Genomic DNA, 26,749 nt, shown 5'->3' with positions numbered 1-26,749 from the left:
AAGTGAATTTTAATAATTTCAATGCGTTGTTGAAGCGTGTATCGTTCCATTTTTATCAATGACGTAGTTTCTACTTGTCAAATGTCAAAAAACGTAACATCTACCGAAATAACGGTCTATTCAAAATAACACCTCTTATTGGAAAACCCTGTACGTAACTGTTAAACAGGTATTTAATAAATAATCTCTGATGCTAACGTTGTAACCGTAAACAATTATATAATTTATAGTCAACCTTCAGGAACTTCAAGATGGACTGCTCTTTAGAGCTGTGCTATTAAATATTAATTTTGTATAAATTGTCGAGTTAATTAATTTTGTATAAGTTAACAAAACAATAACTTAGTAAAAACCACTTTCATATTTTACACTTCATGCCGACCGGGTTTCGCTACAACCGGCGCATCTTCAGGGTAGTACAATACAATACTAAAATTTTTGTTGTTTGTTTTTGGGGTGTTATGCCGTGTTGCGCTAACTCCTTCTTTAGCCGACGTTTCGGACAGCGTTGCAGTGTCCATCATCAGGGCAGATCCGGTAGATCCGAAGATGTGGACACATCTTCGGATCTACCGGATCTGCCCTGATGATGGACACTGCAACGCTGTCCGAAACGTCGGCTAAAGAAGGAGTTAGCGCAACACGGCATAACACCCCAAAAACAAACAACAAAAATGCTTTTGGCCGTGAGAATCTAAAAACTTACAATACTAAAATTACTAAAATCGGCAAGTAACGTGTGTTAAAATTATATTTAGCTTTCATAAAGGGTTGCAAAAGACTGGACTGAGCTTCAGTGGAGGAGGAAGTAGGAGTAGGTGTAAAATTGATAAGAGAGTGCTCTTTGTCAATAGGGAACAACCTAAGTATCGAAATTTTATTTGGGTTGATTTGGTTGTTGATGACTTTGCTATTAATGTTTTTCGTTTACGTAACTTTAGTGGCTTCAAGTTATCCAGTCTGATCATTATTCCGTTTTTACGTAGTCAACTTACCCCTGTATTTTTATTAAATATCTGGTCTGTTCCAATGGGATGGTTGGCCATTATTATTTAGACATCTATTGGTACGTATACATTTGCGAACCGAGCCACGAATTACGGGAAAGGAACGAAGCAACTGTAAGCGGCGATCCGCGCTTGTTGTTCCTTTCAGTTCGGCAGTTCGGCTCGCGTATGTATACGTGGCATTAGGTGCTCTTTGACAGGGATATTAATATTATGCGACGTTTTGCCTGTATAAAACACGAGAAAATCACTACATCAGATTGAGAAAATACGTTAGTGGACTATTGTGCTGTGGCCTGAAAGATTTCTATTGCACTTCCCGATTCTTTTACCTTTCGTATTGGTTTTTCCAGTCACACATTTTTCTTCAATATTAAAATTCATATTCAGGCTGGACAACATCATTGACACCTTACACTATAGGCATACATAAGTTAGGTTTAGTTAAACCTCTCTCAAACATTCTTCATTGTGGCTCAAGTGTTCAATCATCAATTTCTTTTTCATTGTATGTCGAAAATGCTTAGTTTAATTTGCCCATTTTTTATATTTTAACAATGTCATTTTATTTCCTCAAGTCCTCTTTACCTTAGTTGCTCAGTCGATTTAGGATTTTTGATGTAGTACCTATCTGTTGTATCTACGGGGGTTTCCACAAACTCTCTTAGTAAATAAAACTCCGGCTTAAACAATACACTTTTATATTTGGAATAATATAGACCCCGACTTTGAAACTCCCGCCTAATTTCTTATCCCTTTGGTCTCTACAATACTCGACAGCTAACGTCATCTATGGGTAAACTGATAAAGTAATCTAGCGCCACTATGGATGAACTCATATTTGTTTATTCATTCATTTTTGGGAAATCGACAGTTTACATTTAATCTTTTAATCTTTTAATTTAACATTTAAACTGAGACAGCATAATATGGAATAAGTTAATTAAATTTTTGAGAAAGGAATATGATTTAAAATATTATACAAAATAAAAGATAATATGAAACGAACTATTTACAAAACTATACATTTATAGCCATGGAGAGAGGTTGTAGATATAAATCAAATCATAATAGAGATATAAACAATAAAGACATAAACATCATTCACAAACCATCAGAGAAATATTCTTTTATGGACCTCTTGTATTTGGTAAGTTCGCAAATGAAAATATCAACCTTGGATAATACGCTATTGTAATTATTGCATAGTCTGTTCAGGCAAGAATTCTGCTTAGAGTTTGTTTTGCTTTAATATCAATATCATTGCGTCTACTCAGAGTTCAAACGTTGGATAAAAGCAGAGATTTTCCTTAATTAAAATTGTATGTTTAAATCTTATTTATATTATTCTAACACTCCGTGTACTTTTACAATATTTAACAAGTAATACCTACTTGTCGGCTTTACCCACCTGTTGATATACCCAATATGTAATTACGAGTCGTTGACATCCAGCCAATATCATTAGCGCGTTCCAAGGACTGCCAGTACCGAGTATTGTGGCTGTTCCGCATATCGCTTCCACCCACCGCGGATTACCGTATGAACTGAACCTTGGAGGTAACTCCGGTAGACCTGACAGGTATCAGGTATTAACAGGTATTCTACTCTCAAGGTTTCCCATCTCTTTGTTTAAAGTTTAGAACATCCAACCGAGCGCTTCGGGCTGTGTGTTTCTTTGTCAAAACTTACTACCTGATGCATCTGATTATTTTTATACTCTGCAGATTATATAACAGTAATTAAGCTGCATCAAATTGCTTACATCTTCATTGATCAAATCGTTTCCTTTCATCTTGTGAATCTAAGACGAAACACGTTAAAAATTAGCGTAAAAACATCGAAAAAACACATTACTAAACTTTGGCCGAAATATTTAAATATTTCTTTGTATTCTGTCGAACGTACTTTACACTCTTTTTTAATGAGAAACCGTACACGTCTGGAGACAGTGAGACTATGGCATCTCCAATTGGGGTATGTTGTGAGGCTGAAGGTAGTGGGGACGGGTAGGAGATGGGGGGAGGAAGGTGGGTAAGTAACTGGCTATTCAGATCTAGTCACTAAAGCCATTTCAAGCAACGTTTCAATTCTGAATGGTGGTCTTACACCAGGGCGATACTGAGAGTATCTTCCACTCTGGAAAGTGTCGAAAATTACTAATATGTTATTTTAAATGAGTAAATTGTGAAGTAACACAGATTAATCAAATAAAAATTACTTTCGAGCGCGGAGATTTGAACCAGCGACCTCCGGCATGCTAGTCGAGAGCCTTAATGCTCGACCACGGAAACCGTGAGTTCGACATAATTTCGCCTTAAACTTTAATAAAGACGTATAAACAAAGACCTACTAGTAGTTCTGTGCGAAGTAAAAGTTGATATCCAACACGGCTACCATCTTGGCAGGAATGACCGGTCGCGGATCATATAAACAAATTACTATTATTAAAAAGCGCTAGAATTAAAACAGGAATTTCCTACGCTCAGGCAATTAAAATAAACATTGTTATTATAATAATATTTAGATGATTTTTTTCGTGGGTGCTTTAGAAAAGCAAATAATTGTGATAGCTAGATGACGAACAAGAATAAAAATATTATCAGTAAATGAATTATGTATTTAAATATTATCTGTAGTTGTTACGGACTGTCATTGTCAAATCTCGCCAATATTACACTTTGAAGTATAAAAAAACTAAAACTGTAAAAAAAACTTAACCCACTCTTCGACAACCGTAATTAAAGAATCAAACGATGAATTAATTCCGTAACCTAGTTCATTGAATTTCATTGCTTATGTCGTTATTTTTACTGAGCTTTTTATCAATCATTGTTTGCTGGAAGAAGTGTAGGTCTGATAAGTAGATTGTCACAACACAGGCGACGCCGACGCCGGCCGGTCCGGAGATCTGACGGCGAGCTAGAGACGGTTTAGACTAGGTTGAGGTATCTGGGTTAACTGTCAGAATGCAATCATAATAAAGAAAAGTGACCGCACACCAACTATCGGACAATCTGCCGACAACAGATTCCGCTTGAACCCTTCATGTTAGACGGCTACCCCACGCCACTAGATCTAAATGACTGATGATTGCTTCAATTGGTTTAGCAGACTATTGGACTCGATGCATTACAAGCAAGTAGCGTAGTGTCGGTTCGTGATTAGATTACGACTTATTAATGGGTTATTGTCCCACTTCTGAAAGATATTACATGCTTTTAATCGTGACTGATTCAATTTTATGTTGCTAAGAAAATATGGTTTTAATTAACTGTTTAGAAACACGCATGGTTAATTTTAATTGAAAGTGTCTGTGGAATCATTCTGATATTTTAAGAATAACTTCCCTTTAATTCGCATCACCTTTGCATAGATCGGGCAATTCGTGTTTTTGAAAACTCGAATTTTGTTTTCGTTTTCAGTTTTATTGAGATTTGCTGATAAAATTCTATACCTACTGTCGTCCTGTTGGCTAATAATATATATTACACATTCCCAAGTCACATAATCTAGGATATTTCTGTATCTATTAAAATTGTATTGACCTGAAGAGAAGGAATGCTAATCGTAACTAAATATTTTGACCTTGCCTACCTTCCTTTTGTTTTATTCACACTCATAATCACAAAGCAAATGAATATGTCTACACTAACACATACGAGTATCATATTCGTCCTTACGAGTATAATAAAATATCATTATTAAGGATCCCCACACGTTGATAAAGTTGTGCGCAAATCGTGGTTTATCTGAGGGAAATGTTAAGGATAAGCGATAAAGGCGAGATTGATTCACCTCGTTACATTATTGACAGGACAAAGCCACGAAGCTTTTATCCTCCCGTATACAAACAGCCTGATTACTGCGTCACGCCTCGAGTGCCGGAAAATCAATCAACCGATATCAAAAGAGAACAAACACCTTTATTTTTTGGCATATTGTTCCTGTTTTTTTTTAGGAAATCTGATACGCGAAAACACGCTACAATATACCTGGGAACTCGTATTAATTACGGTCAGTCTGTATTGATCCTATCGCAGTAATAGTGTTTTTATGACACCCAAAATGACAGGAAAATATTCCCGTATAACCACTCCAAACACCACGCATTTTACTAGCATATATTTGTTAAAGATTTGAACGTTTTGCTTACACAAAATACTTCACCGTAACCAGTAACGAAATCTACTTAAATAAATGATCAATTTAATCGCGAGGCAGGTCAACACCATACATAAACCATTTACGATTAGAGAGGTATTTTTTCGCACCCGGTTAAAACTCAAAGTGATAAAAAATGCAGCAAATTTACAAATCATACACCAAAAAAAAAGATTTTCTTCGAACTCGAGGCGTTTTTTTTTTCAAATTTCAAATATAGTTAATTCAGTAATGATTGATATTTAAAATGTTTATCCGCCTTTGAAGTTCAGCGCTATAAACAATAAGCAGTGAGCTCTCATTTTACCTGACTTCACCTTGAAGTACGTTCATTCTCTCTAAACTCTCGATTCACAAGGAAGTAATTCTGTAAATCTTCAGACATTTAGCAGTGGAATTATTGTCCGTGGGAAGGTTGCATTTTGGATTATACGAAGGCTCTAATATCCGCTTAATTTTACGACTGCGATAAATTATTCTAAATTCACGTTTGCAACGTTGGCGTCCAGACTGGAGTAAAAATATATTTATTTGTTACGCTATTTACGATCGCTATAATAAAATTTACTGTTCGTAACGATTTTGTTATCATTTTAGTCTTTTAATTTTACGTCTTACTTTGTCTTGAACATGAAACCTTTTCATCCAGATAACCCAGGTCATTTTTTTCATCACTTCCTTTAAACAAACAAACTTGTGTTTAAACAGATGAAATTTTGTAAACAATATTTTCTTTGAAGACTTTATTTAACCTTGGGTAGAGACTAGGGCTTTATGAATTTTCCACAAACATCTAAGGTATTCAAATATAAACGAAACAGACGCGACAGTCGTTAATTTTTTGTAATAAAATGCTTATTATATTTTATAACAGTCTGTCACAGCTCTATCATTAAAGAGGAGGTTCAGAGGTCTCGATGTTACCAAAGACCTCCCGCGAAGAACTACAAAAGGCTGCAAAATAACAGGTCTCTTATGAATAGACGCTGAAGACCATAGTCATAAATCATCTGATTTTCTTAATAAATTTTCAAAATCAAAGTAATAATTAAACATGTTATTCGTGTGGTAAAAAATAATAAACACAACGATCATAAAAAGTGTTAGCGCCAAGTGAAACTGTTTTGTGTTATGATTTTGAAGTTGCCAACCTTGGTTCTTATTCTGATTGCCTCCCTTCACTCTTCCTTACCTTATTTCCCTTAAATATACCCAATAACCCATTCCTTTAGTAATATAGCGTGAAATCCTTATTAAAAAGCGTGGTGTAAATATTACGCGGCTCGTAATATCAGAACAGTGCAAACTTTACTTATTACCGCGGCATTTGTATGGCTAATGCGGTCTTAAACCAGACTCAAGGCTGGCTTTACTACACGAACGTTGAACGTCGTTGAATATTTTCATTTTAAATATAATTTCAAATAATCCCTCCCATCCCAAAGTGGATAAATGTTTCTTCCTGTGCTTTTGGATGTAGGATGTAGGATGTAGGCATTCCTTAATGGGATACTCAATTTATGGCAATAACACGTTACAAAGGAAGCTGCTTTTTTTATTACACACAACTTGATATTTTATGACCCTTTTCGCGCCTCCACCAATTTACTGATGAAAAATTCCAGTTGTTACCTTTAACATTCTAATATATATTGTACACTGCATAGGTTTATGCACGGAGAAAAAAGAGTATTGTGAATCTCTTCAAATTATTGCTAATCCGGTTAAAAACGGGATTGCATGCCGTTTCCTGATAAAAATTTAGTAAATTCCTAACACATACGGATACGTGTAGATGCACAATATATAATTTTATTCATTTTCGGGAAATCGACAGTTTGCATTTAATCAGTTTGTACATAAGTATTATATAGTAAAATAAAACCAATTATGGATTTCCTCCTTGTAACTTTAACTGAATAAGTTATTTAAAAAATGACGAAATGCGAAAATTCTAGGTTTTTCATGAACACATGGTCCGAGATCGTGTATATTCGTCATTTACTAAAATTTTATCAGGAAAACTATTAATTCATTCATTAAGGCCTGTTATTCCGTTTTTAAGAGAATTATGAATAATTTGAAGAGATTCTTAAAAAATGAGCAATACTCACTTTTCTCCGTGTGTACAGAAATGTAATCTGTTGTGCGTTGAACCAAAAACTTAAAAATTCAAAACCCAACGACTTGTATTCGAAGAAGTACCATTTTTTTCGTCTGTCTAAAACTTAAGGATAAAGATCTTTAGGAAATAAAGTGACAAGACATTATTTACTTCTCTTTGCCATTTCTCCGCGGCGATATTCATTGCATTCTGTTTATTTGTGCGCGGTTTTTTTTACGTCTGCGCTGATGCGAACACTATATCTTTCTTTTTTTAATTCCGTTTATTTGACTTCCGGCTAGCGAGCTTGCGCGGCCGGTGATTGGCTAACTCACATGTAATTGGTAGCACGCTGTATAAATAAAGAGGAGCTTTATGGTTTAACTGAGACTACACTCTTCACTGTAATAATACGCCGAGCCCTCAGTTTCCTCATCAAATCATAATAGCGTAGGGCGCAGGGCTGTTGAGGGACAAATAAAGTATAAATTAGAATGTTAGTAATACTTTTGATGGATTCCACCTTTTCCACATATTTTATCTACATTTTAGTACACAAAAGACTGTATTCAATAAATTTCAATTCCAGTCTATTACAAATAACTCGCGTTAGACTCAGTGAAGATATACAGGTATTCCCTTTACAGAACGTCGACATATAATATGTATATACACACGAGTTTTGCTTAGTGTGAACCTTAGAGTTGATAGACTCAGTAAACAAAAGAAATTTGTGAAATGCACCTCTGACTAGCTCACAATGAATCTACTCAACTCATGTCTACATTAATCTTACTTGCAACGTAAAAGTAGTGCTCAACACGCTATATTATGTCTAGACATCAAAGCAGAACGAAAGTGAATGCTAGAAATCGTACGTCTTATTGTTAATGCATTCTTTCTTCATGTGTTATTTTGAATCCGTTATTTCGCAGAAAACACTCTTTTAACAATAATTGTGTTGTAAGTTTTATAAATTGATTATTTAAGACAGACAATACAAGTTCCAGATTGTTGCATATCATGGACAATCTCTGTTACTAGAGCGTTTTAAACTTTATATTTTTATAATTGTTGGGTGGTTTTTACGAATGCTTTTCTTCTGTCATATACACCCCTGGTTCGGCTCCTTCTTTACCCCGGCCTGAAGGAAGTGACTGAGACATGTGTCTGAAACAAAGAGTGCTGCTAAAATTACACTGCCACCGCCAGCAGTTCTGTCATTGCTCCCAGCGATAGTCGCGTGACCGTATGTTGTATTCCTCCCTCAAAACGTGGCCATTTTAGCAGCCAGACGATATGTCGTGGTTTTCCTGTAGACATTGATTTTTACTTTCTCCAAAAGAACTACTGCAAACCCTGGAGTGGACGTATACAGTCTAGAGTCTAGAAGTCTAGACTGAACTCATTCATATACAATAGCTCCGCAGGTAGGTAGATACTAAGTATTTCATGTACGAGTATGTAATTACTCATGCAACAGCCAAAATAACCTCGCTTTTGGGAATATTATCCCTCCCTTTTTACATTTCTAGTTGTAGATTTGCATATTTATGAGCCATCATCGATCATGTTACACATATAGCTTTACATTGCGTAGGTTAAATAATGTACAATTATTCAAATCGCCTCGGACGTGAATAAAAGTGTACGTGGAATTTAATTTGATATTGAGTAAGATGTGATAAATAATCTATATGATTTCTACTCTCACACATACCAATGCGTTTATATTTCAATCTACGTTGAATAGTTATTTCGAAATCATTTACCTTTAGCAAGGTAAAATCCTTTGTTAGAATCAAAAATATTACATACCAAAAGAGACTAGAGTACTTGTATTGCTGAAATTGTATTTTTTTCACGTTGTTTTAGTGGTTGAGGTTCCAAAGAGAAAATACTTCATTGAATCTAAAACATTACGTGTCTGTGCCGCGCGCTGAGCACAAAACAAGGATGTCGGAAACGTGCGAACAGAAACTTGGCGTCTGTTACATTATTTCTTCGGAAAAGTGCTCGTCAGAAGAAAAACCATGTCCAAGTAGATCCTCTTAGAGAATACGTTTCTGTCCTTGAAGGTGCAGATTCCTCTTGACCCTAATACGACCGCAGAGGCCCTTTGCGTCTCCATTAGCATTCCGCTAGATTGTGGCCGCGATTCAAATCGGCGGTAAAATTTATTGTCATTTTCTCGGAATAGTCGCGTTAATCAGGAATTCAAAATGCGCCGTATTGTACAATAGGATCGTGACCGGGTGAATACAAGAACCAACCGTAAACCGATAAGGGACAACACCTAATTTGTCACATTTTACGACACTATAAATATTTGCGCCGTCTTGTAGGGTTTGAAACTACTATGTAGTTTTATTGCTGTGGTTAATTTCTGCGTATGAAAAAATAAACTAATTGATATATTACTGTCGTGGATTTTAACTTCCTTAAATGTTCTGTTCAAGTTTTTCTCAGCTTATGGCGATTTTATGGTATTAAATGGACAATCCCGTCTTGGAAAAAACATTTTAATGCTCTTTTAGGAAGTAATGTATTGTTCTAGTTGGTAGGAATCATGATGATTATTATCCTATTAAAATCAACAATGTCCGCCACCAACTTCTGCATTCTTCATATCTCTTCTACTCGTGTTGGGTAGAGCCGTTTCGCTTGACCCTAATGACGATTTAACATTCAGGAGACGATGCTTTATGTAAACAGTCGTGATTAATGATCTATTGTTGGATAATGCTGTATACATATTATAACACCTATCAGGGGTGAGCTCATGTGGCTAAAGCATCTAATCACATCCTCTTGACAACTATTGGAGTAAAAATTCTTAAATATTAAACTTTTGCTTCATATATTGAACATTCCATAAGGGTGCATCATATTTGATTTTTAGTGAATTTGATGTTTTCAAAATACGCTTTCTACAAGGATCTGTTTTAGGCCCTACCATAAATTCTTAAATCCAAAGATTATACAGATTTACATTCTAATTTAGTGTTAGTAGAATGTCATTAAATATTGGCACGTTTTTTTTTAATATACTGAAAAGGGAATGGTTTAATTTGGATGACTTGACTACATTATAACATCGCATATTGCAAACGAATCAGCCTCTCAAGTTGGCTGTCGCAACCCTAAATGCCAATCGCGAGTACATATTCCTACGACTCTAGGTAAGTGCACCTAATCTTCGAGAGTCAAATCATCAAAAGCACCGCCGTATAAAGATATCCCAAGTACATTAATATTGCCGGTATTATACAAAATGTGTCAATAGCATAATTGGTTTGAATTAATATTTACTAAGTCAATTAACTCTTTTAGTGTCAGACAATGTTTTCGTTTTTCGTAGATCTTTTGAATTGGGTTTTTATCAGCGGATCTTATTGAATTTGCTGTCCTTAATGCAGTTTTCCCCCGTGTCATTAATTGTAATCATAGGTACTTCATTATTGCCTAACTCTTAGATTTACTTAATTAATCACGTGCTAACATTTTTTATGTTTTTTGTTAGACTGTTTAATGTCACCTTGGCATCATCAGCAAAATCAGATAACTTTTTTATGTTTTCAGTTCTGAGAAAAAGCTTTGTTCAACAAAGATTTATAATTGAGTTCAACGGTTGCAATTAATACATTATATTTAACCTTTCACCGCTCTCTCTTTCATATTCATTATAATTAATAATATATAACATTTCTAGTATTGGGAGTGATCTTGTACCACTGGCTCCGGATAGTCGGGGCTGTTGTGTAGCCACCACATTAAATAATTAATTTACATCATAAGTCGAATTGAAAGCATTGTGTGCGTGTCACGGTGCATATCTCATTGACGCCCGACGGCATAATGAAATATGCAATAGTCTAGAGTTAATTGAAAAAAAATTGTGTTCGTGGAACTTGACCACTATTATGCAATTTGACCTAATTATTATAAATTGCACTTTAACTCTGTGCATAAAAGCACCGCATCTTCAATCAACTCTGTTGCGATTCTGCGAAATCATCATGCAGAAATAATTAACAACACTTGTTGTGGTAATTGATATTCGGTAATAATATTCCAATTAGGCCTAGTGATTATACCGTACTCCAACTGACTCAAATATACTAGTATATATAAAACAGGCAAACTCGCGAAAGATTTGTGGGAAAATTTAAAAAAAACACACACACAGAGGAGAGTGAAAAGGCGAAAGTTTACAAGAAAATATCTCAGGAACTGAATAAAATTAATTTGAAGCGTCAGATTTGAAGGCATTCTTGGTGTTTTGGAATGTACGGAGTGTTAGTAAACAAGGTTTGAAGTTTAGACGATTCAAGCGCCTGGCCACTGCTGCAACGCTGTCAGGGTGAAGGAACTCTTGGTCCTTTGTCTTCCATGTATGGAAAAGGTTCTCAGGGCTACCATACGTATTTCAATAATTTAGATTTTTTCAGACGGCCGAACAACGCTTTTAAATCATTATATGCCTTAAAAGTTGTAGAAATAAATAAAATAAAATTTAAAAACGTGCAAAATAATTGAATTTGTGAAGATTTTCATCGCACAATGAACACGAACACAATGCAAGTCCTTACAATACAAACATAAAACCTCTAAAAACAATTGTTTGAAAAATTACTAACATGCCTTTAAATGAAACATTGTTTAATACGTTTGTGCAGTTGGGTATCCTTGTGATTATTCACTTAAACGCGATATAGCAATATTCCAACAGGAATTAAATCAAGAGCGTTTATTTAAAACTCATAAATCAACATTATTTCTAGAAACTAACATAATTTCTCCTATAGTAGGTAATAATATGTTTGTTTTTTGATTTAACATGTTTTTGGCTAGCCTGTAGGCGAAAAAAGTAAAGCGTTCATAGAAAACTAATTGCTCTAAATAACAATGGACCAATCTGTCAAAACATAATATTATTCTTGTTAGTGGTTACTATAGATTTGTAGACCGCCCACTAAATAAACCTTTTCAATAGTTTAGCACTGACCTGTTTTAAGCCGGCACGTTCAAACAGCGGTGGATCATTTGATTAACTCCGATAATAATTTACAGCCATGAAGGGGGTCGTAACTCTGAAGTGATGTGACTTTAGTGCAGAATACATGAGAATTGCGCATATTTAAATTATTAAAGTACCTGGCACGCGGCCATATTGTGCAGTTCACATCACAGAGACACCGGCGATGCCTAACAACCAAAACGATCCGACGGCGTAACAGAATGAAGATGGCAAAATAAACACCGCGTTAAAATTAATGCAACATCGTAAAACTCTGGGGAAGCCGAGAAAAGGACGAATTAGATGGTTGGTCGGAGTTGATTCTTCATAAATAAACACAATATCCAAGTAGTATATTTTGGCTTAAGAAAATAAGTTCTTGGAAGCGTTCTGCTCATTTTCAAAGTATCTACATTTCTTCACCCTGCTTTGATAGGTGCGAATGCGTTCACATGAGTGGGGTGAAGCTATATTTTAAGATTATTTAGTATTTATTGCATCATATTTTTTGTACAATTTTCCTAAATAACACAATTTAAATATTTGGTAGGAAAGTTTATTTTTTTGGAAATTCGGTGTTTTGATAAGAAGGGGTTCCTCAAGGATCAGTCTTTGACCCAGTACAATTTCTTGAATTACTCTGAATTTTATGTTTACAAAAATAATATTTCATAAAGTAGAATAGAAATAGTAGATAGTAAAAGCTGTTATAGAAATTCGTAATACATTATTAAAATAAATTATCTGAATAACCTCTTTCCGGATCAGACTGCTTGACGCTCCACGCATGAAACTGGTTCACTATAAAAGAGACACTGGTGTCCAATAGATCATCGAGCGCCAAATTAACTATTTCTCTAGAAGTGTATTGAGAGATAGTTTGAGAGTTTGCAACACAACTCCAACGGTCATTAACTCTCAGCTGTGATTGACCTCGATACATGTCACGTCTGGACAGGGCCGCACACAGACCGAAGCCAAATAAGACGCTTTGTCCGGTGAAAGACAAAACATACATTATACTACCTCCTTACTTGTAAACAAAATGTTAGACGGGTAATACACCTAACTGAATAAATTATAAGCGTGTGCTATCAAATCTTATTGAGTGGACAATAGGCAGGCATCTTTGATAATAGCAATTATCAATGACAATTGCTATTTATTTTTATTGATCAAATCTAAGTTCGTCAATCGTCATCTAAATTTTTTCGTTTTTTTCTGTTTCAGTTTATTAAATTTCCCAGGAATTGAATTTTAAACATAGTCACTCTTTAAACATACTACCATGTATTCCGTAGTCAACAATAATTACTTAACTGCTTTTCTTCTCGCGAATTTTTCGTCTTATCGATGTTTCCATTTCAATAAAAAATATCGATTTAAATCTACATTATACTCCCATACGGGTTTTTATAAACATGCGATATACACAATAATTCAGTGGAACAGTCATGAATTAAAATTTTCTATTTAATTTATGCAGAACCCATGCAGAAGAGTTACTTTTGTTATCTAAACATTATGAAAGAATATTAGTGTGAAGTGCAAGTTTACACATTTCTCCGGTTATTCCAGCACACAAATTAGTGTCGCTATATTATGCATTTTACAGCGACAAGAGTAAACACATACGCGGAAAACACACACTTCTAAATCGGTATTATAATACCTAACTGAACGACTTTTGGACGGACAGGTTTGGACTAGCAAACATTGCTCATAAAATTATATACCCGAAACGTATTAGTCGAAAAATTGTCTTGAAGAAGTGGTGGAGGCGTTGAGGTTCATTGGATATTCATACAGGACCACTCTTGCGACATTTCAAATAATTTGAGTCACTTAATCGGATCAGATACAAAGACTTCTTGCTTCCTTTGTTACATTAACTTGCTTACCAGTCCAATTGGAACAGTTTTCTACTTAATTCGCACATCATATTTTCTTTTTTGTTCAAGAGAGAAAAAAAAGCGAGAGCTCTTTCTGAAAAGTTATTTTAAAATTGTATGTATAAACACTTACATATGTGATAACCTCATATATATCTCAGATATTATATTCATATTTTTAATTTTCTCTTCTTTATAAGTACATTATTTTCGTAACTAACTGTTACATTTTCTTTTGTTCAAAAGAGCAAAAAAATTTCTGAAGTTTCTGAAAATTTTCTAAATTTATTTAAAAACATTTTTTCCTTTGTCTCACCTTTTTTAACACGAGCATTTGCCAAAAAAGGTGTAATCACTACCATCATTATATGAAATAAGCAACAAAAAAAAACTTTGTGTATTTTATATGTCATCTATATCCTTAAGATTAATAAATAAAAATTTAAATATAAAAACCTATATTTTTAACCCCTTTGCAAATTTTATGGGTTAGCTAAGTCTAAAACGAAGCTGTTGTAATTTCCACTTGCCAACAAAAACGCTACACGTTTTTTCACAATAATTGCAATAATTTTGTATTTTCAGCTTTCCACGTCAAAAAATAATAATTAATTGCAATGGTTTCTCAACAAATCATTCATAAATACTTAAATGTATTTGTCATTTTTAATCAAATTATACATTGAATTGAATTGAACCAGAAAAATAATATTCTTGACAATCGACAATATTTTGAATTAACAGTGTCAATATGTGGATAATCGATTGAATACGGCTTTTTCAAATATTTTGTGTTCATCTCCCGATGATTCATCTTGTTGTTCTCTCTACGATCCACCATTTATAAAAAGTCATTCAACATTCCGATTGTTATTATTAGATGAGTTGTTTTACCAAAACCAGTTGTGCACATATTTATTAGTTGAGTCTTTAATTGCATTATAATGTTGGTCCCACTATAATACAAGCCATGCTATCGTGACGTCCGTTTCACTAGAAATATTGCACAAGGAATAAAAAATATCCATTAATTATAAAATATCTTTGCATACACCTACGTGTTAATGTGTTTAATCTTGCTATAGGAGGTACGATTAGAGACGGTGTAAAAAGTGTGTAAAATTGTACTAATATTTGGCCGAAATAATGTAAAAAATAATAAAATTGATGATGGACACTGCAATGCTGTCCGAAACGTTGGCTAAAGAAGGAGTTAGCGCAACACGGCATAACACCCCAAAAACAAATAACAAAAATACTTTTGGCCGTGAAAATCTTAAATCATATTTGACGAACCTCTATGGGGAGGAAGTTTACACACTGGTACGACGATTGGAGAATCTGAGAAAGAGAAGGAACCATTTATTGGGCAGCCTTGCTTTTCTCAAGAGGTGTAAAGAAGAATCGATTGTACCAGTACACATCCAAATAAAAAGACACATCACATCCCGGAAAGCAGATAGAGTATTCCAAAGAGCGGAGGCTGCACTATTAAGGGAGAGGATCCACAATGTGCGAGGCGAGAAGCTCACATTTTAACACAACCTCAAATAACAAATCTGCCCTGATGATGGACACTGCAATGCTGTCCGAAACGTTGGCTAAAGAAGGAGTTAGCGCAACACGGCATAACACCCCAAAAACAAATAACAAAAATACTTTCGGCCGTGAAAATCTTAAATCATATTAAATGAAGGAGTTATCATTTTTTTAAGAAAAAATTGTATGGCACTGACGTTAAAAATGTGGTTATATCTGGAATCATAAGGTTGGCCATTATATCCTTACACACAGATATACTTCTATTTATTTTTTTGACATATTGTGGCGCAACGATTTTTTTTTTAAATATTCAAATTTGAAAAAAACACTTTTTAATGTTGATGATTCATTTTAATGCTTAAATGCTTTACATATGAGTAGACTTGCAGAGTAAATAAAATATTGTGAACTAGACAAAGCATACTCATATGAAAAGCATTTAAGCATCAAAATGAATCATCAACATACGTTACGTTTGGTGACTTAGCAGGGATGCCCGGGTTCATGAGGTGAGGTTTGTCTAGGTCTTGACGGTGGATGCGTTTGTCCACCTATTGCGGGCCGAATCGAAAGAGACTGGTTGAGGGAGGCTTTTCGACCTCTCCAGCCGGACTCTCTCGACCCATCGCTTTTTCATACCTACCCCTCATGCATTTTTTCTTCTCAGAACTTCCACCCCTTCCTTTCCTTATTAAGACCCTCCACACAGCATCTCCAAAGATGATGTAAGCCGTGAGGAATTTTTTTACCCCAGGTCCCTCAGGTTGTAAAAGAATAGTAGGCTTGAGAAGCAGCAAACCCACCCCTACGGATATTTAGAGCATTTAAGGTTCATTTAATCTAATTTTCTCACCAAATAGTTTAAAAATACCCTCAAATGACGTTAATAAATGTCACGGAGTTTGAATAATTTTGTCGTCATCACTCAGTTGTCATAATTTATATAGATTTAAAGAGCATAAATCATTTATCTATGATGGCTCTCCCCTCCACGTTAGACATTTTTTAATTACCAATACCGTATTCAATTACAACTACAAATCAAAGCATGATTCTTCCTTGGATAACAATGACAGAACATGACATGTTCATTAAGGAAATAACATTACTCGAAATTGTAATTAGAAACAAAAACGTATTACTTCTCGTTTCCTGGGATTCAGGGTCGGCCGGGGGCTGTTTTGTCCATTAATCAGACGAGTTCACTCTAATAATAATTTGGCCTTTCCAAATATTATTTATTTACGTATTTTTGTAAATGTAATATCATGGAAACAACTTGAATGTGTATAATTATAAATTTAACGCGTTCGTCCGAGATTTTCTCCTTTTGCCTAGTGAGCCATCTAAATATCACGATTTGTGCCAACATAGAAACAAATTACGAAACGTTAGTAGTATTTTAGTGATAATAAAAGAAAAAGCAAATTTCTTATGTATTTAAAACAGATTTTTTTACACTTAGCAGGATATACACTGAACTATGATCTGCTGGGTCCTGAAATTGGCACAGCTTATTCTTTCTAGAATTTGTAGGTAAGGATGGATAAAAACACACCAGCGTGCGACAGAAATAGGTAACAGCGGAGTTCTCAATTACAGAACCATCCCACAATTTCTTTCTACTTGCTTAAAATAGTGCTTTGTTTACAAAGATCATTTGAAATTACATAAGAACTGAATGAACTGTTACAACCACACATACCAACAGTTAACTAATCTTGAACGTAGGTTTTACAGCCATTGTTTTTGTCACGATTGCTTATCGCTTGAGTTCTGAGGCACGAGTCCCTTTTCTTCCAACCAAATACCTCATTCTACTTTCCGGTTTCACTTCTTCCAGCCCATAAATTCTTGCCGAGCTTGCGGAAGAACCACTTATATTTATTATACTTCTTCCTTTATATCCATTGTTCCAGAATTCCTTCCCAAAATTCTGAATATATCGTACGCACGAGTTACAAAATAACACATAATAGGATCGTAAAAATTCCAACAAGTTGATAAAATCACAAGAAAGAAAAATCTCCATCGAGCTACGCTATCTGGTAGCCAGGCGCCAACATTATATTGTATAATTGCGATTGTATCACAAAATTTCTAACACTGATAACAGCAAATTTTAAAGTTAATTATGGTAATTATTCGGGATTATGAATATGATTCTGAAATATCAATACAAATTGAAAATATCTCCCGAGTAAAAATGACTAATTATTGGTTATAATAATTTGTTATCCTTTGTGCTATACATAAAACCCCGTCTTATAAACACTAGTTATCATTCAAAGTCAAAATATTTCATCAAAAAATGTAGATATAATATGTCTCGACGCCATCTAGTGGGAAATTTAGCACTAACAAAGCCCTTCCTACAAAAATAAAGTTGGTTGTTTACAGGTGAAAAAATATAATAAGCAGTAATTGTTGATTTAAGTACTAGTACACATTGAATTATTTGGCGTGTTGGAAATAAGCCGATGTGTATAATAATCAATTATTTTAATCCAAGTCTGGTACGGATGAGAACAATGATTGGTCTCCTACGTTACTCCTGTGTCAACCTAAACTGTTCTAACCTAACCTGGTTCCATCACTAATTTCCGTTTTTACCTGTCAATGAAATATAACAGACAAATTTAATGTAATTTGTCTGTTATATCCAACTGTCTCGAGTCGATAACACTTTTCTGAAGTTCTGACAACTGTGTCACATCACAGTTGCTTGTAAAACACGTTACGGCCAAGTCATCAATGGTATCAGCAAATCAATCACAGAAAAAATATCGTTTAAATTTAATAAATTTGACCCAAAAAAACGTGCAGACAAAAAGCTCCACACGAGTTTTAAATATTGCGCAACAGTGTGTCAGACAGAATTATTGTTCTCGGAGAATAAATCGGTAACGTCAGCCGCCCACGCCCGGCGCTAATCACCGATAACCGCCTATCGGCGTCCGATACTGCCGATATTGGCGACTGCGGACTGGACCGGTATTATGTCATCGGCTGTGACGTGGACGCCAGACATCTCGCCAGATGGGGTTAAATTGTACAGCCCGGATGTTTCGGGCAGGGGCGGTTTCCAATGTTCAAGGACGACAAATTTGAAAGCCCCATAGAAAAAAAATAATGTTAACATATATCTTATTGGTGAGCTTTCTGGCATCCAGGTTTAGACGTAGACCTTCTTTGGCTGTGAGAACTGTGGCTGACAATGTTATTGGCCGATGATATTGGAACTACCCACTCCTGCCACTACCCTTACATATTACTTGTGTCACCTTTAATAATCCTTCGTCCCATTTGAGTCAAATTTGAAGGTTCTGGGAGAATATGGATCTAGGTGGGATGCATATTTCTATTGGGTTAGTCGAGGGCACCCACCACTTTCCCGAACCGTTTTAAAGACCAGACTCGACTTTTGTTTTTAAAACGGAGCTACACGGAACAACACATATTTATACATACCAAACCTGCTCGTGGTGGTACTTATCGGGGGCAAATGGATCTTGCAATTTCCCAAACCTCTTCTTAAATTTTGGAGTGTCAGTTGTCAGTCAAAGTCAACTTTGCCCCAAAAAAATCCCAAGAGGGTTATCACTGTTTCATTTTACGTCAAATTCACCAAACCTTCTTGTACTAATATTCGTCGTTTCACCTTATATATGTCGTTAACCGGTTCAAACACACTTCCCATATCTTACGACGATTTTAGATAACTTATCTTATTTTTATTATTGAAATTTGTGGGTAAAACAATTGTCTTTTGTCTTTTATACCAATTGTTGACACTTAATAAGAATGCTGGTGGGCCCTAATAATATCTCATTATTCATGTTTTATCGGTTCCGAGTAATCTTTAATCATTTATTGAAACAATTTTTTTTAATAAGTAAAAATAGAAACGTGTTACAAATTTACGCATTAATCTATCATAGCGGTTTTAGTATTGAGTAATACAGAAGTCTAACCGATAGCCGAATGACGAAATGACGATATTATGTCGCAGAGCACAATACAATCGCAATGTTCTTGAACCTGTCTATGTAAATGAGTGAATTATATTAAATGATGATAACACATCTTACATCACCAGCACATGTAAACCAGTGATGCATCATCTTGTTTTTCTTCAAACTGTTTGACAATTTCCACGAACACCAATCAGCTTCACCGCGTCACACTTATTTTATGAATGAGCCGCTCCGACACACTGCCTTTACAACCTCAGTGTTTTAATTCATTGAATTGCACTAGTATTGCGAATGAGTCATACCAACTATTAAAATGTATCATAGTTATGAATTAAAAGTTCCATCATTCTTACAGTGTAAGAAGGTACAGTGCGAACTCATTATTCTTTTAAATTTGCTTTGTAAATGAGCTTAGTGTACCTAATCATAACTTGGTTTGTCTAGAGATTAATTGATAACAAGAGTCAGACTTTTTTAGAACAATATAATCTTATCACACCTTTTTAAATATTTCTTTTCCTAGCGACAAAATATAAGTCCTTTGGGTGTAGAGCGTGATAAGTGATAAGCCTACTGTTTAAAACCCACACGCTTTATGTACAAGTAGAGGCCACACCACTACACCGTTGAAGAAATCTCCATTCATGATAGTTCTGATTACCTGTGGAACAATCCTCGTGGTTCGGTGTTTGTTTTGTTGAGTTGTTCGGTGAATCACTTCACCTCTGGGCTCGGATCTCGGGGCTGAGTCACACGTCTTATCGCTCACGTAACGCGGTCCGGGTTCAGCGAGTGCCAGTGGCCGTTGTTCAATGTTCGTGGCTTCTTCATACATCACGAGTGAGTCATCGTCACCCGTCACACGTCACACTGGTAGCATGGCAGCTACAGCTACAAGGCTCGAGGCTCTCTGGCAACTAGCGACTCTGCATACTAATCTGTCGCTCCTGAAGCTCGTTACGCGGGTTAGACCTCCTGACAGGATGTGCAGACGGAGCTCATATACCCAGCTGTTCCGAGCAATTGTATAACTCGAGCTGTGCAAACTAAATTGGTCCATATTGGCGCTATTTGGAATTCCCGGATAAATCTGAATCACAGATACCTTTCAGCGCTTACAAGGAGGTTATCGCATACTGATAGCCTTCTCAAAGACGTCAGAACCAGGGTTTGGTTCATCATTTGCATATTCGCTTATCTACATTTTATCTTGTCAAATATTACACATAATTCTTAATTAACATCATTTACTTACCCTCTAAGAACTATAAAATAATATTAAATCAAATTAATGTTAACACACCTCAATGCTAGTAACCGCATAACTTACACACATAACTTACTGATAACACGATGATGTAAATATTATTATGAATCTATTTCAGTTCCACGCAGATAAAATTCTTAAAATAATCCAGAATCCTATTTTTAATATTTGCGTACTCCAACAGCTTCCTGCTTCCAGTGTATCATTAGTCACTAGTTACTACCGGCCACAACTTGTCACACTTCAGTGAGGGGATTCCGTGAACTAAAAACCGCACATCACGTTATGGTCATTTACTCATTTGCTTCAATTGTTTCAAAATAAGTATTGCGTAGAGTCTAAAAGGTCGCAGTAAAAACAGATATCATTTAGACTTAGACCATTTGCTGTAATAATAGTTCTCCTTTCTGAGAAAACTTGATTATTATTATCATGCATATATCTGAACTCTGAACACCTTTTTAAGGAAGATGAAGAGATGCCGTTTATTCCAGCTATTTCAGCAAAACCTGTATCGACAGGAACATAAAACGATCGTTGTATTGGAAAAGGCCATATATGGAAAATTGATTCGAATGTTAGCTGAGACTCAACACGTCCTGAACAGTTAAAGAGGTACTTAAAGATAAAATAATACTTAATTGAGATTAAAACGTGCTAAATTTGTTTTCATAAATGTAGCAGACTAACAATTTACCTGGAAAACGGCGAATAACTCTTGCCTACATTATGAAGCCTTCTAAATAATAATGCAAAATTCAACATAGCAGTAAGATTATTAGCAGGTATGGTATATCTACCTGCCAATATATATTTTTTGTAGGATTGTAATCGTCACCCATACCCTCACATTGAGGATTTTTAATGTCTTCTACATGTTTCTCTACCGACCATAACCAGTTTGGATCCAAGTTACTCCATACAACTTTTCTCGTAAGGTGTTAAAGATATCGGAGGGAGAGCCTGTTGAAATATTACCTATTGAGGGTTTAAAAGTAAAACTGGTTTAAAGTAAAAGCACGGTCTGCAAAATAAAATTCAATTTGAAGAAAGACAATCATTACCGCAAATGGTTCCTGGTACTAAAACGGAGGATAGAGTCATTAATTAATAAAGATAGGTGCCATTTAAGGAAAAGGAAACACTCTCTAAACCACAAACTGTTTCTGGTGGCGGTTAGTAATCTGGTATCTTAATAGCCACGTGAGCTGGCCAGTGGTGTGTGGCTTGTCGCTGATGATGCTCGAGGGAACCGGTTCCACGAACCGGAATCCCGGTACTTGGAACTGCTATCACAAGAGCCGTGACTCAGCGCGCTGGGAGGCCTAGGAGTAGGAGATGACGGGGATGGGGGCTACTCTACCAGGCGCATTATTATTATTTCTCTTCGCCTTGACGGTTTGTTCAGATTAAAAGCGTGTTTTTTCCGAGTTGACATGTTTTGACATATCGTGCGAGTTTTTTTATCTTAATAAAACAAAACATTTATTGTTTTTAAGCAAACACAGTATCTGAAAAGGTACATTTCATTAAAAGATCTTTCAAAGGTAGGTATCAAATTAATAAAATATTTAGCGTGAATTGATTATTAAAACAAATATTGGGGTCAGTAAATTCAGTACCTCCGCAAAAGCCCAAGCACATTGATCCCGAATGTTACAGACTCCAAAGCTTTTCAACCAGCTCGCCCATAAATCAAAGAATGCATAGCACACGTGCGCCCGCGGTAGAACAACTTTACAGAAAAGTTTAGTCGGAAACCCGTCTGTCACGCTGAAAACATGTCAGAGGATAGAGGTCTCTCTCACTCCTCCGACGCGCATGCGCTCTGTACACTGAGTAGTATTACGAGACCTCCTCTTCATGTCCCTCTTTGCCTCTCTCTATCACTCTCACACAATCAAGCACAGTATCAATTGTGCCGCTGGGGGCAATGGTGGTGCCTGTATTACAGCGCCCCGCGTTTGTCGGAAACTTTTGTCGTGTTTAAATGTCATCTCCGTTGAAGTTACCGCTTCTCCTTCCGCGGAGCTGTCTGAGAGATACCGTGCCTGATATATAAACTAGCCCGCGGCGGCAGTGAGATGAATAGCTCCTGTGAACTCGGCTCGACTTCTACCACTGAAAGTACCGGAGTAAACATTCGCGATGTTACTTGAAGCATGGCCGACTGTTAGCTCTAAATTAAAACTCGTCGCTTAACATAAACATTGTTCAGTTTGAAAGTGAATCAATTCGGTAGCCTATTTAATTCAGCTTCAGTTCAAAGCACGCCTTTCCGAGTGCTGTGCAAATTGTAAATGTCGTTCATTGTGTCGGTACTGAGGTTGGGCGACTGGTTGGCTTGTACCTGAGCGTTGGCGGTTCATTCTATATTAGCATTACATTCGTCTGTGTAGACCGCATTCTTATTCGAACTCCGATCGAGAGAGTGCATCGCGGAGTACAGTAAGTGATAGTGAGGAACCCTTGCCTTGCTTGCCTCGCTTGTTCCTGTTGCCTGTGGCTTATCGCTCTCACGCCTGAGTGAAGTGTCTAGTGTTTGTCGCCCTTCTGGCGTGGTGTAACTCCTAATCCTGTTATCTGTGATCCTGGCAGTAAATGCCGTCCACTTGGCTTCTGATCAAGTCTCCAGAGCCGTGCGTGCAATGAATACCATGCAATCATATTAAGTGCTGTCAGACCTTTCGGCCACACAGAGAAACAGATCCGGATGGTTTGTATTTATACTTGTCTATTTTCATCTGAACTAACAAACCGACGAGTGAACCTTGAATTCCATTTCTCATTGCAACACCAGTGAAACCGTGTTTTTTTAATACCGTAACGACTTAAAGACAGCTGATCACGATTTACAATCTCCGGTTGATTTTGCGGAAATACCTGGCGAATTGTTCATTAATTTCCTCGTTCACCTTCTATCAACTTATATCTAATTATATATTTTCAAGTACCTAATTAATAATATTACTAAACAAAGTTTTAAATCGTTTCTCTTTGTTGGTATTTCTTCGAAACTTGCTGTCTTATTCGTGTTAATTTGAAGTATTTTTTAGGAAGCTCTCGCAGCGAACAGTTCATTGCCGAATGACTTGATATTAGCCCGTCAGTGGAGCGTGCAGCTAATTAGCCGTTCGCGCTTATTTTTCTTTTGGCGGTTTCGAAGGAGATAAAGTTGCTGATGTGGATTTATCGGCTCCCAGAGATCACTTGTGGGGTTCAGAGTCAGAGGCCAGCACTGGTGCACCAATGCTATGTTCCACTATCCTTCGCTATTAATACATAAACTAGTGGAGAAATTACTGTGGTTCATTATTTTATTTTGTTTGGTTTTACGCCCAGCTGGGCTTTTCGTGGATTATAATAACAGAATATACCTAGTGAGCTGTTGAAAATAATGCACAAAGCATGAAATAATAACGTTAAACTGATAAATACTAAAACTGTGTACATTACCAACGCTACTATAGTTTGTAGGATTCAACAAAGTGCTGGTATAGATTACGCCTAATTCTATAAATGGTGTCAGTAAATATATCAATAGTACCCCCAAACTTGCCGCCCAGATCATGTATCCTATTGGTTAGTGAGTGTGTCTGATAGTTGGTTGTGTATGTATTGCAGAAGAATGTTACATTTTGTCTTGTGTTCCTATTCAGCACATGGAATTTAATAATGGCAACGATGGCAGGATTGTCAATAAGGATGTTAATGACTTAGATGCAATAGATTCATCAAACTGACATAATTAATGAATTCAATTGGAATTTTGAGCATAAAATTTACGCACCTAAAAAAATTGACGTACCAACCAATAGTTGGTGAGTGTGTCTAAATTTTGGTTGTGTATGTATTGAAGAAGGATGTTACATTTTGTCTTGTGTTCCTGGTCGGTACATGGAATTTAATAGTGACGACGATGGATTATACTTCTCAATGAGTGCCGGGTATTTGTCGGCAATGTTCCTAAGACACTATTGGTTTGTTTTTAAGTTAGTATGAAGGTTGCAAGATTTGTCTACATTATGGTGCTGAATCACCAAACATAATCTCTGTTGTTAGTATTAGCGTAGTCAGCAAAGTAGATTACAAATCTTAAACTGAAGGTGTTTTAAGCACAATTTGAATCAACACAAGAATATAGCAAATTAAAAAAATAACGTGTTCCAAAGATTGACAAGAGAAAATGTTGAATTTTTTTATTCGTTACATCCAGCTTAGTTTTTAACCTACTCGAGATAAGAAGTTAATCTGTGGATTTGGAGATAATAACATAACAAATCAATTATTATAGTTGATCGTCGTACATTCTGAGAGAATTTTTGTCTGCAGATATTATTTGTGCCGTGATGTTCACTATAATGTTTGAAAATGGGTTTTCAACTGTCAGAAAGATTGATACATTATAAGATATTTTTTAATCAAAAGACGGAATATCAAACAAGCTAATTTGTGTGTAAGGCCGTGTCACCTGTTGTGTTCATGTTATCGCGTCTTCACTCACAATAATGAAGGCAATTTACAGTCTGGCAACTTCCGAAAATATATTTTAAATAATCATTAAGATTGTAAGAGAGATATTTACGATAGTTTCTTATTGAGTATCTGTCAATTCGATTGGAGAATAGCGTAAACAGCCGAAAAAAGTCGGAATTCACAGGAAAAAAAATACACAAAAAAAATCATAATATGCTGTTATTAGAAGAATCGCAAGTGTGGGGTAACTTGGTTACCCCTCATGGTTAAGGGACAGTTAATATTCCCGTTTTGCGTCATTAAACTTATTTCCTTTAATTTTTTATGTAAAACCGCACAAGAGTCCCAACTGCTCTCAACCGTTAGGAGCCTGTGAGACTATGGCATCCCTAATTGGAATGAACATAGTGGGGAGGTGAAGGAGATGGGGAATTGATAGGCGGGGAAGTGCCTGGCTGTTCATAGCTGGTCACCAAACACGGCTAAAGCTATTTCAAGCAACGTTTTACTTCTGAATGTAGGTCTTACGTCAGAGCGATTCTGTGAGTATTTTCCACGTACATTTACCATATATTATTTTAAATGAATAAGTTGTGAAATAACACAAATGAAACAAACAAAAATAACTTACACACGTTGGGATTTGATCCCGCGACTTCCTGATTGCTAGTCGAGAGCCTTACCTTTCTACCATGGAGGCCTAAATATTGGGGTAACTAAAACTGAACTAGTTGGTCTCCGCATTCCTCTGTAATAACCCGTCAAGCAAGCGTTTGCTTCGCGTGCATAACTCGAAAGTCTCATCTCCACGGTTATTTTTCTACTGGATGGGTTTTAAATAAGTATTTTAATGGTTGCCATAAATTACAATCATTAAGACACTTCCATTGGTTTACGTAATATATTATCTGAAACTGTCGATAACAACTATCAACCGTCGACATTTACTCATTGCAATGCAACAGTTAGCATACATGCATCTTTAATACTTGATGAATATTCAATAGGTAGTGGGGTCGATTAATATTCATAATTGCGTTAAATCTCCTTTGCTTTGATGTTCCCGGTGCGAATTCTAAAAGCAAAATGGATATGCACATTGTTTAGCGTTTTACATGGCACAACTTAGTATTTAAACTCACAGTCACGAACCAAAGATAAACGTCACAAGATTATTAAAATAATTATTTTATAAAGACATCCTTTTCAAATTATTGCAACCAATCATGGTAGAGGTTTTTTCCAACATGTTGTTACGACTACGAATGTAGGAAAATGAGTGTGGAAAATTTTGAAAGTT

At 35.9% G+C, this 26,749-nt stretch overlaps 1 protein-coding gene across 5 annotated transcripts in view; it reads left to right on the top strand.

Annotated features, from left to right (window-relative positions):
- Sarm (sterile alpha and armadillo motif) overlaps positions 1-26,749 on the top strand; it is a 197,003-nt gene that overhangs the window by 121,690 nt on the left and 48,564 nt on the right. Inside the window, exon 1 of one of the 5 annotated variants that reach the window (XM_089634259.1) lies at positions 22,904-23,689. The exons of the other annotated variants lie outside the window; for them this stretch is intronic. Within the exon in view, the coding sequence (XP_089490385.1) occupies positions 23,687-23,689 (3 nt within the window). The 5' untranslated portion in view covers positions 22,904-23,686. Of the gene's footprint in view, positions 1-22,903; positions 23,690-26,749 lie in introns of those variants that run through there. 5 annotated transcript variants of the gene reach the window in all.

The sequence above is a fragment of the Hesperophylax consimilis genome, chromosome 8 (assembly GCF_061612785.1).
Source record: "Hesperophylax consimilis isolate HC1 chromosome 8, BYU_Hcon_1.0, whole genome shotgun sequence".
Classification (NCBI taxonomy): domain Eukaryota; kingdom Metazoa; phylum Arthropoda; class Insecta; order Trichoptera; family Limnephilidae; genus Hesperophylax; species Hesperophylax consimilis.
Note: the sequence above shows the minus strand (reverse complement) of the source record. Positions and strands in the feature narration are given on the sequence as shown.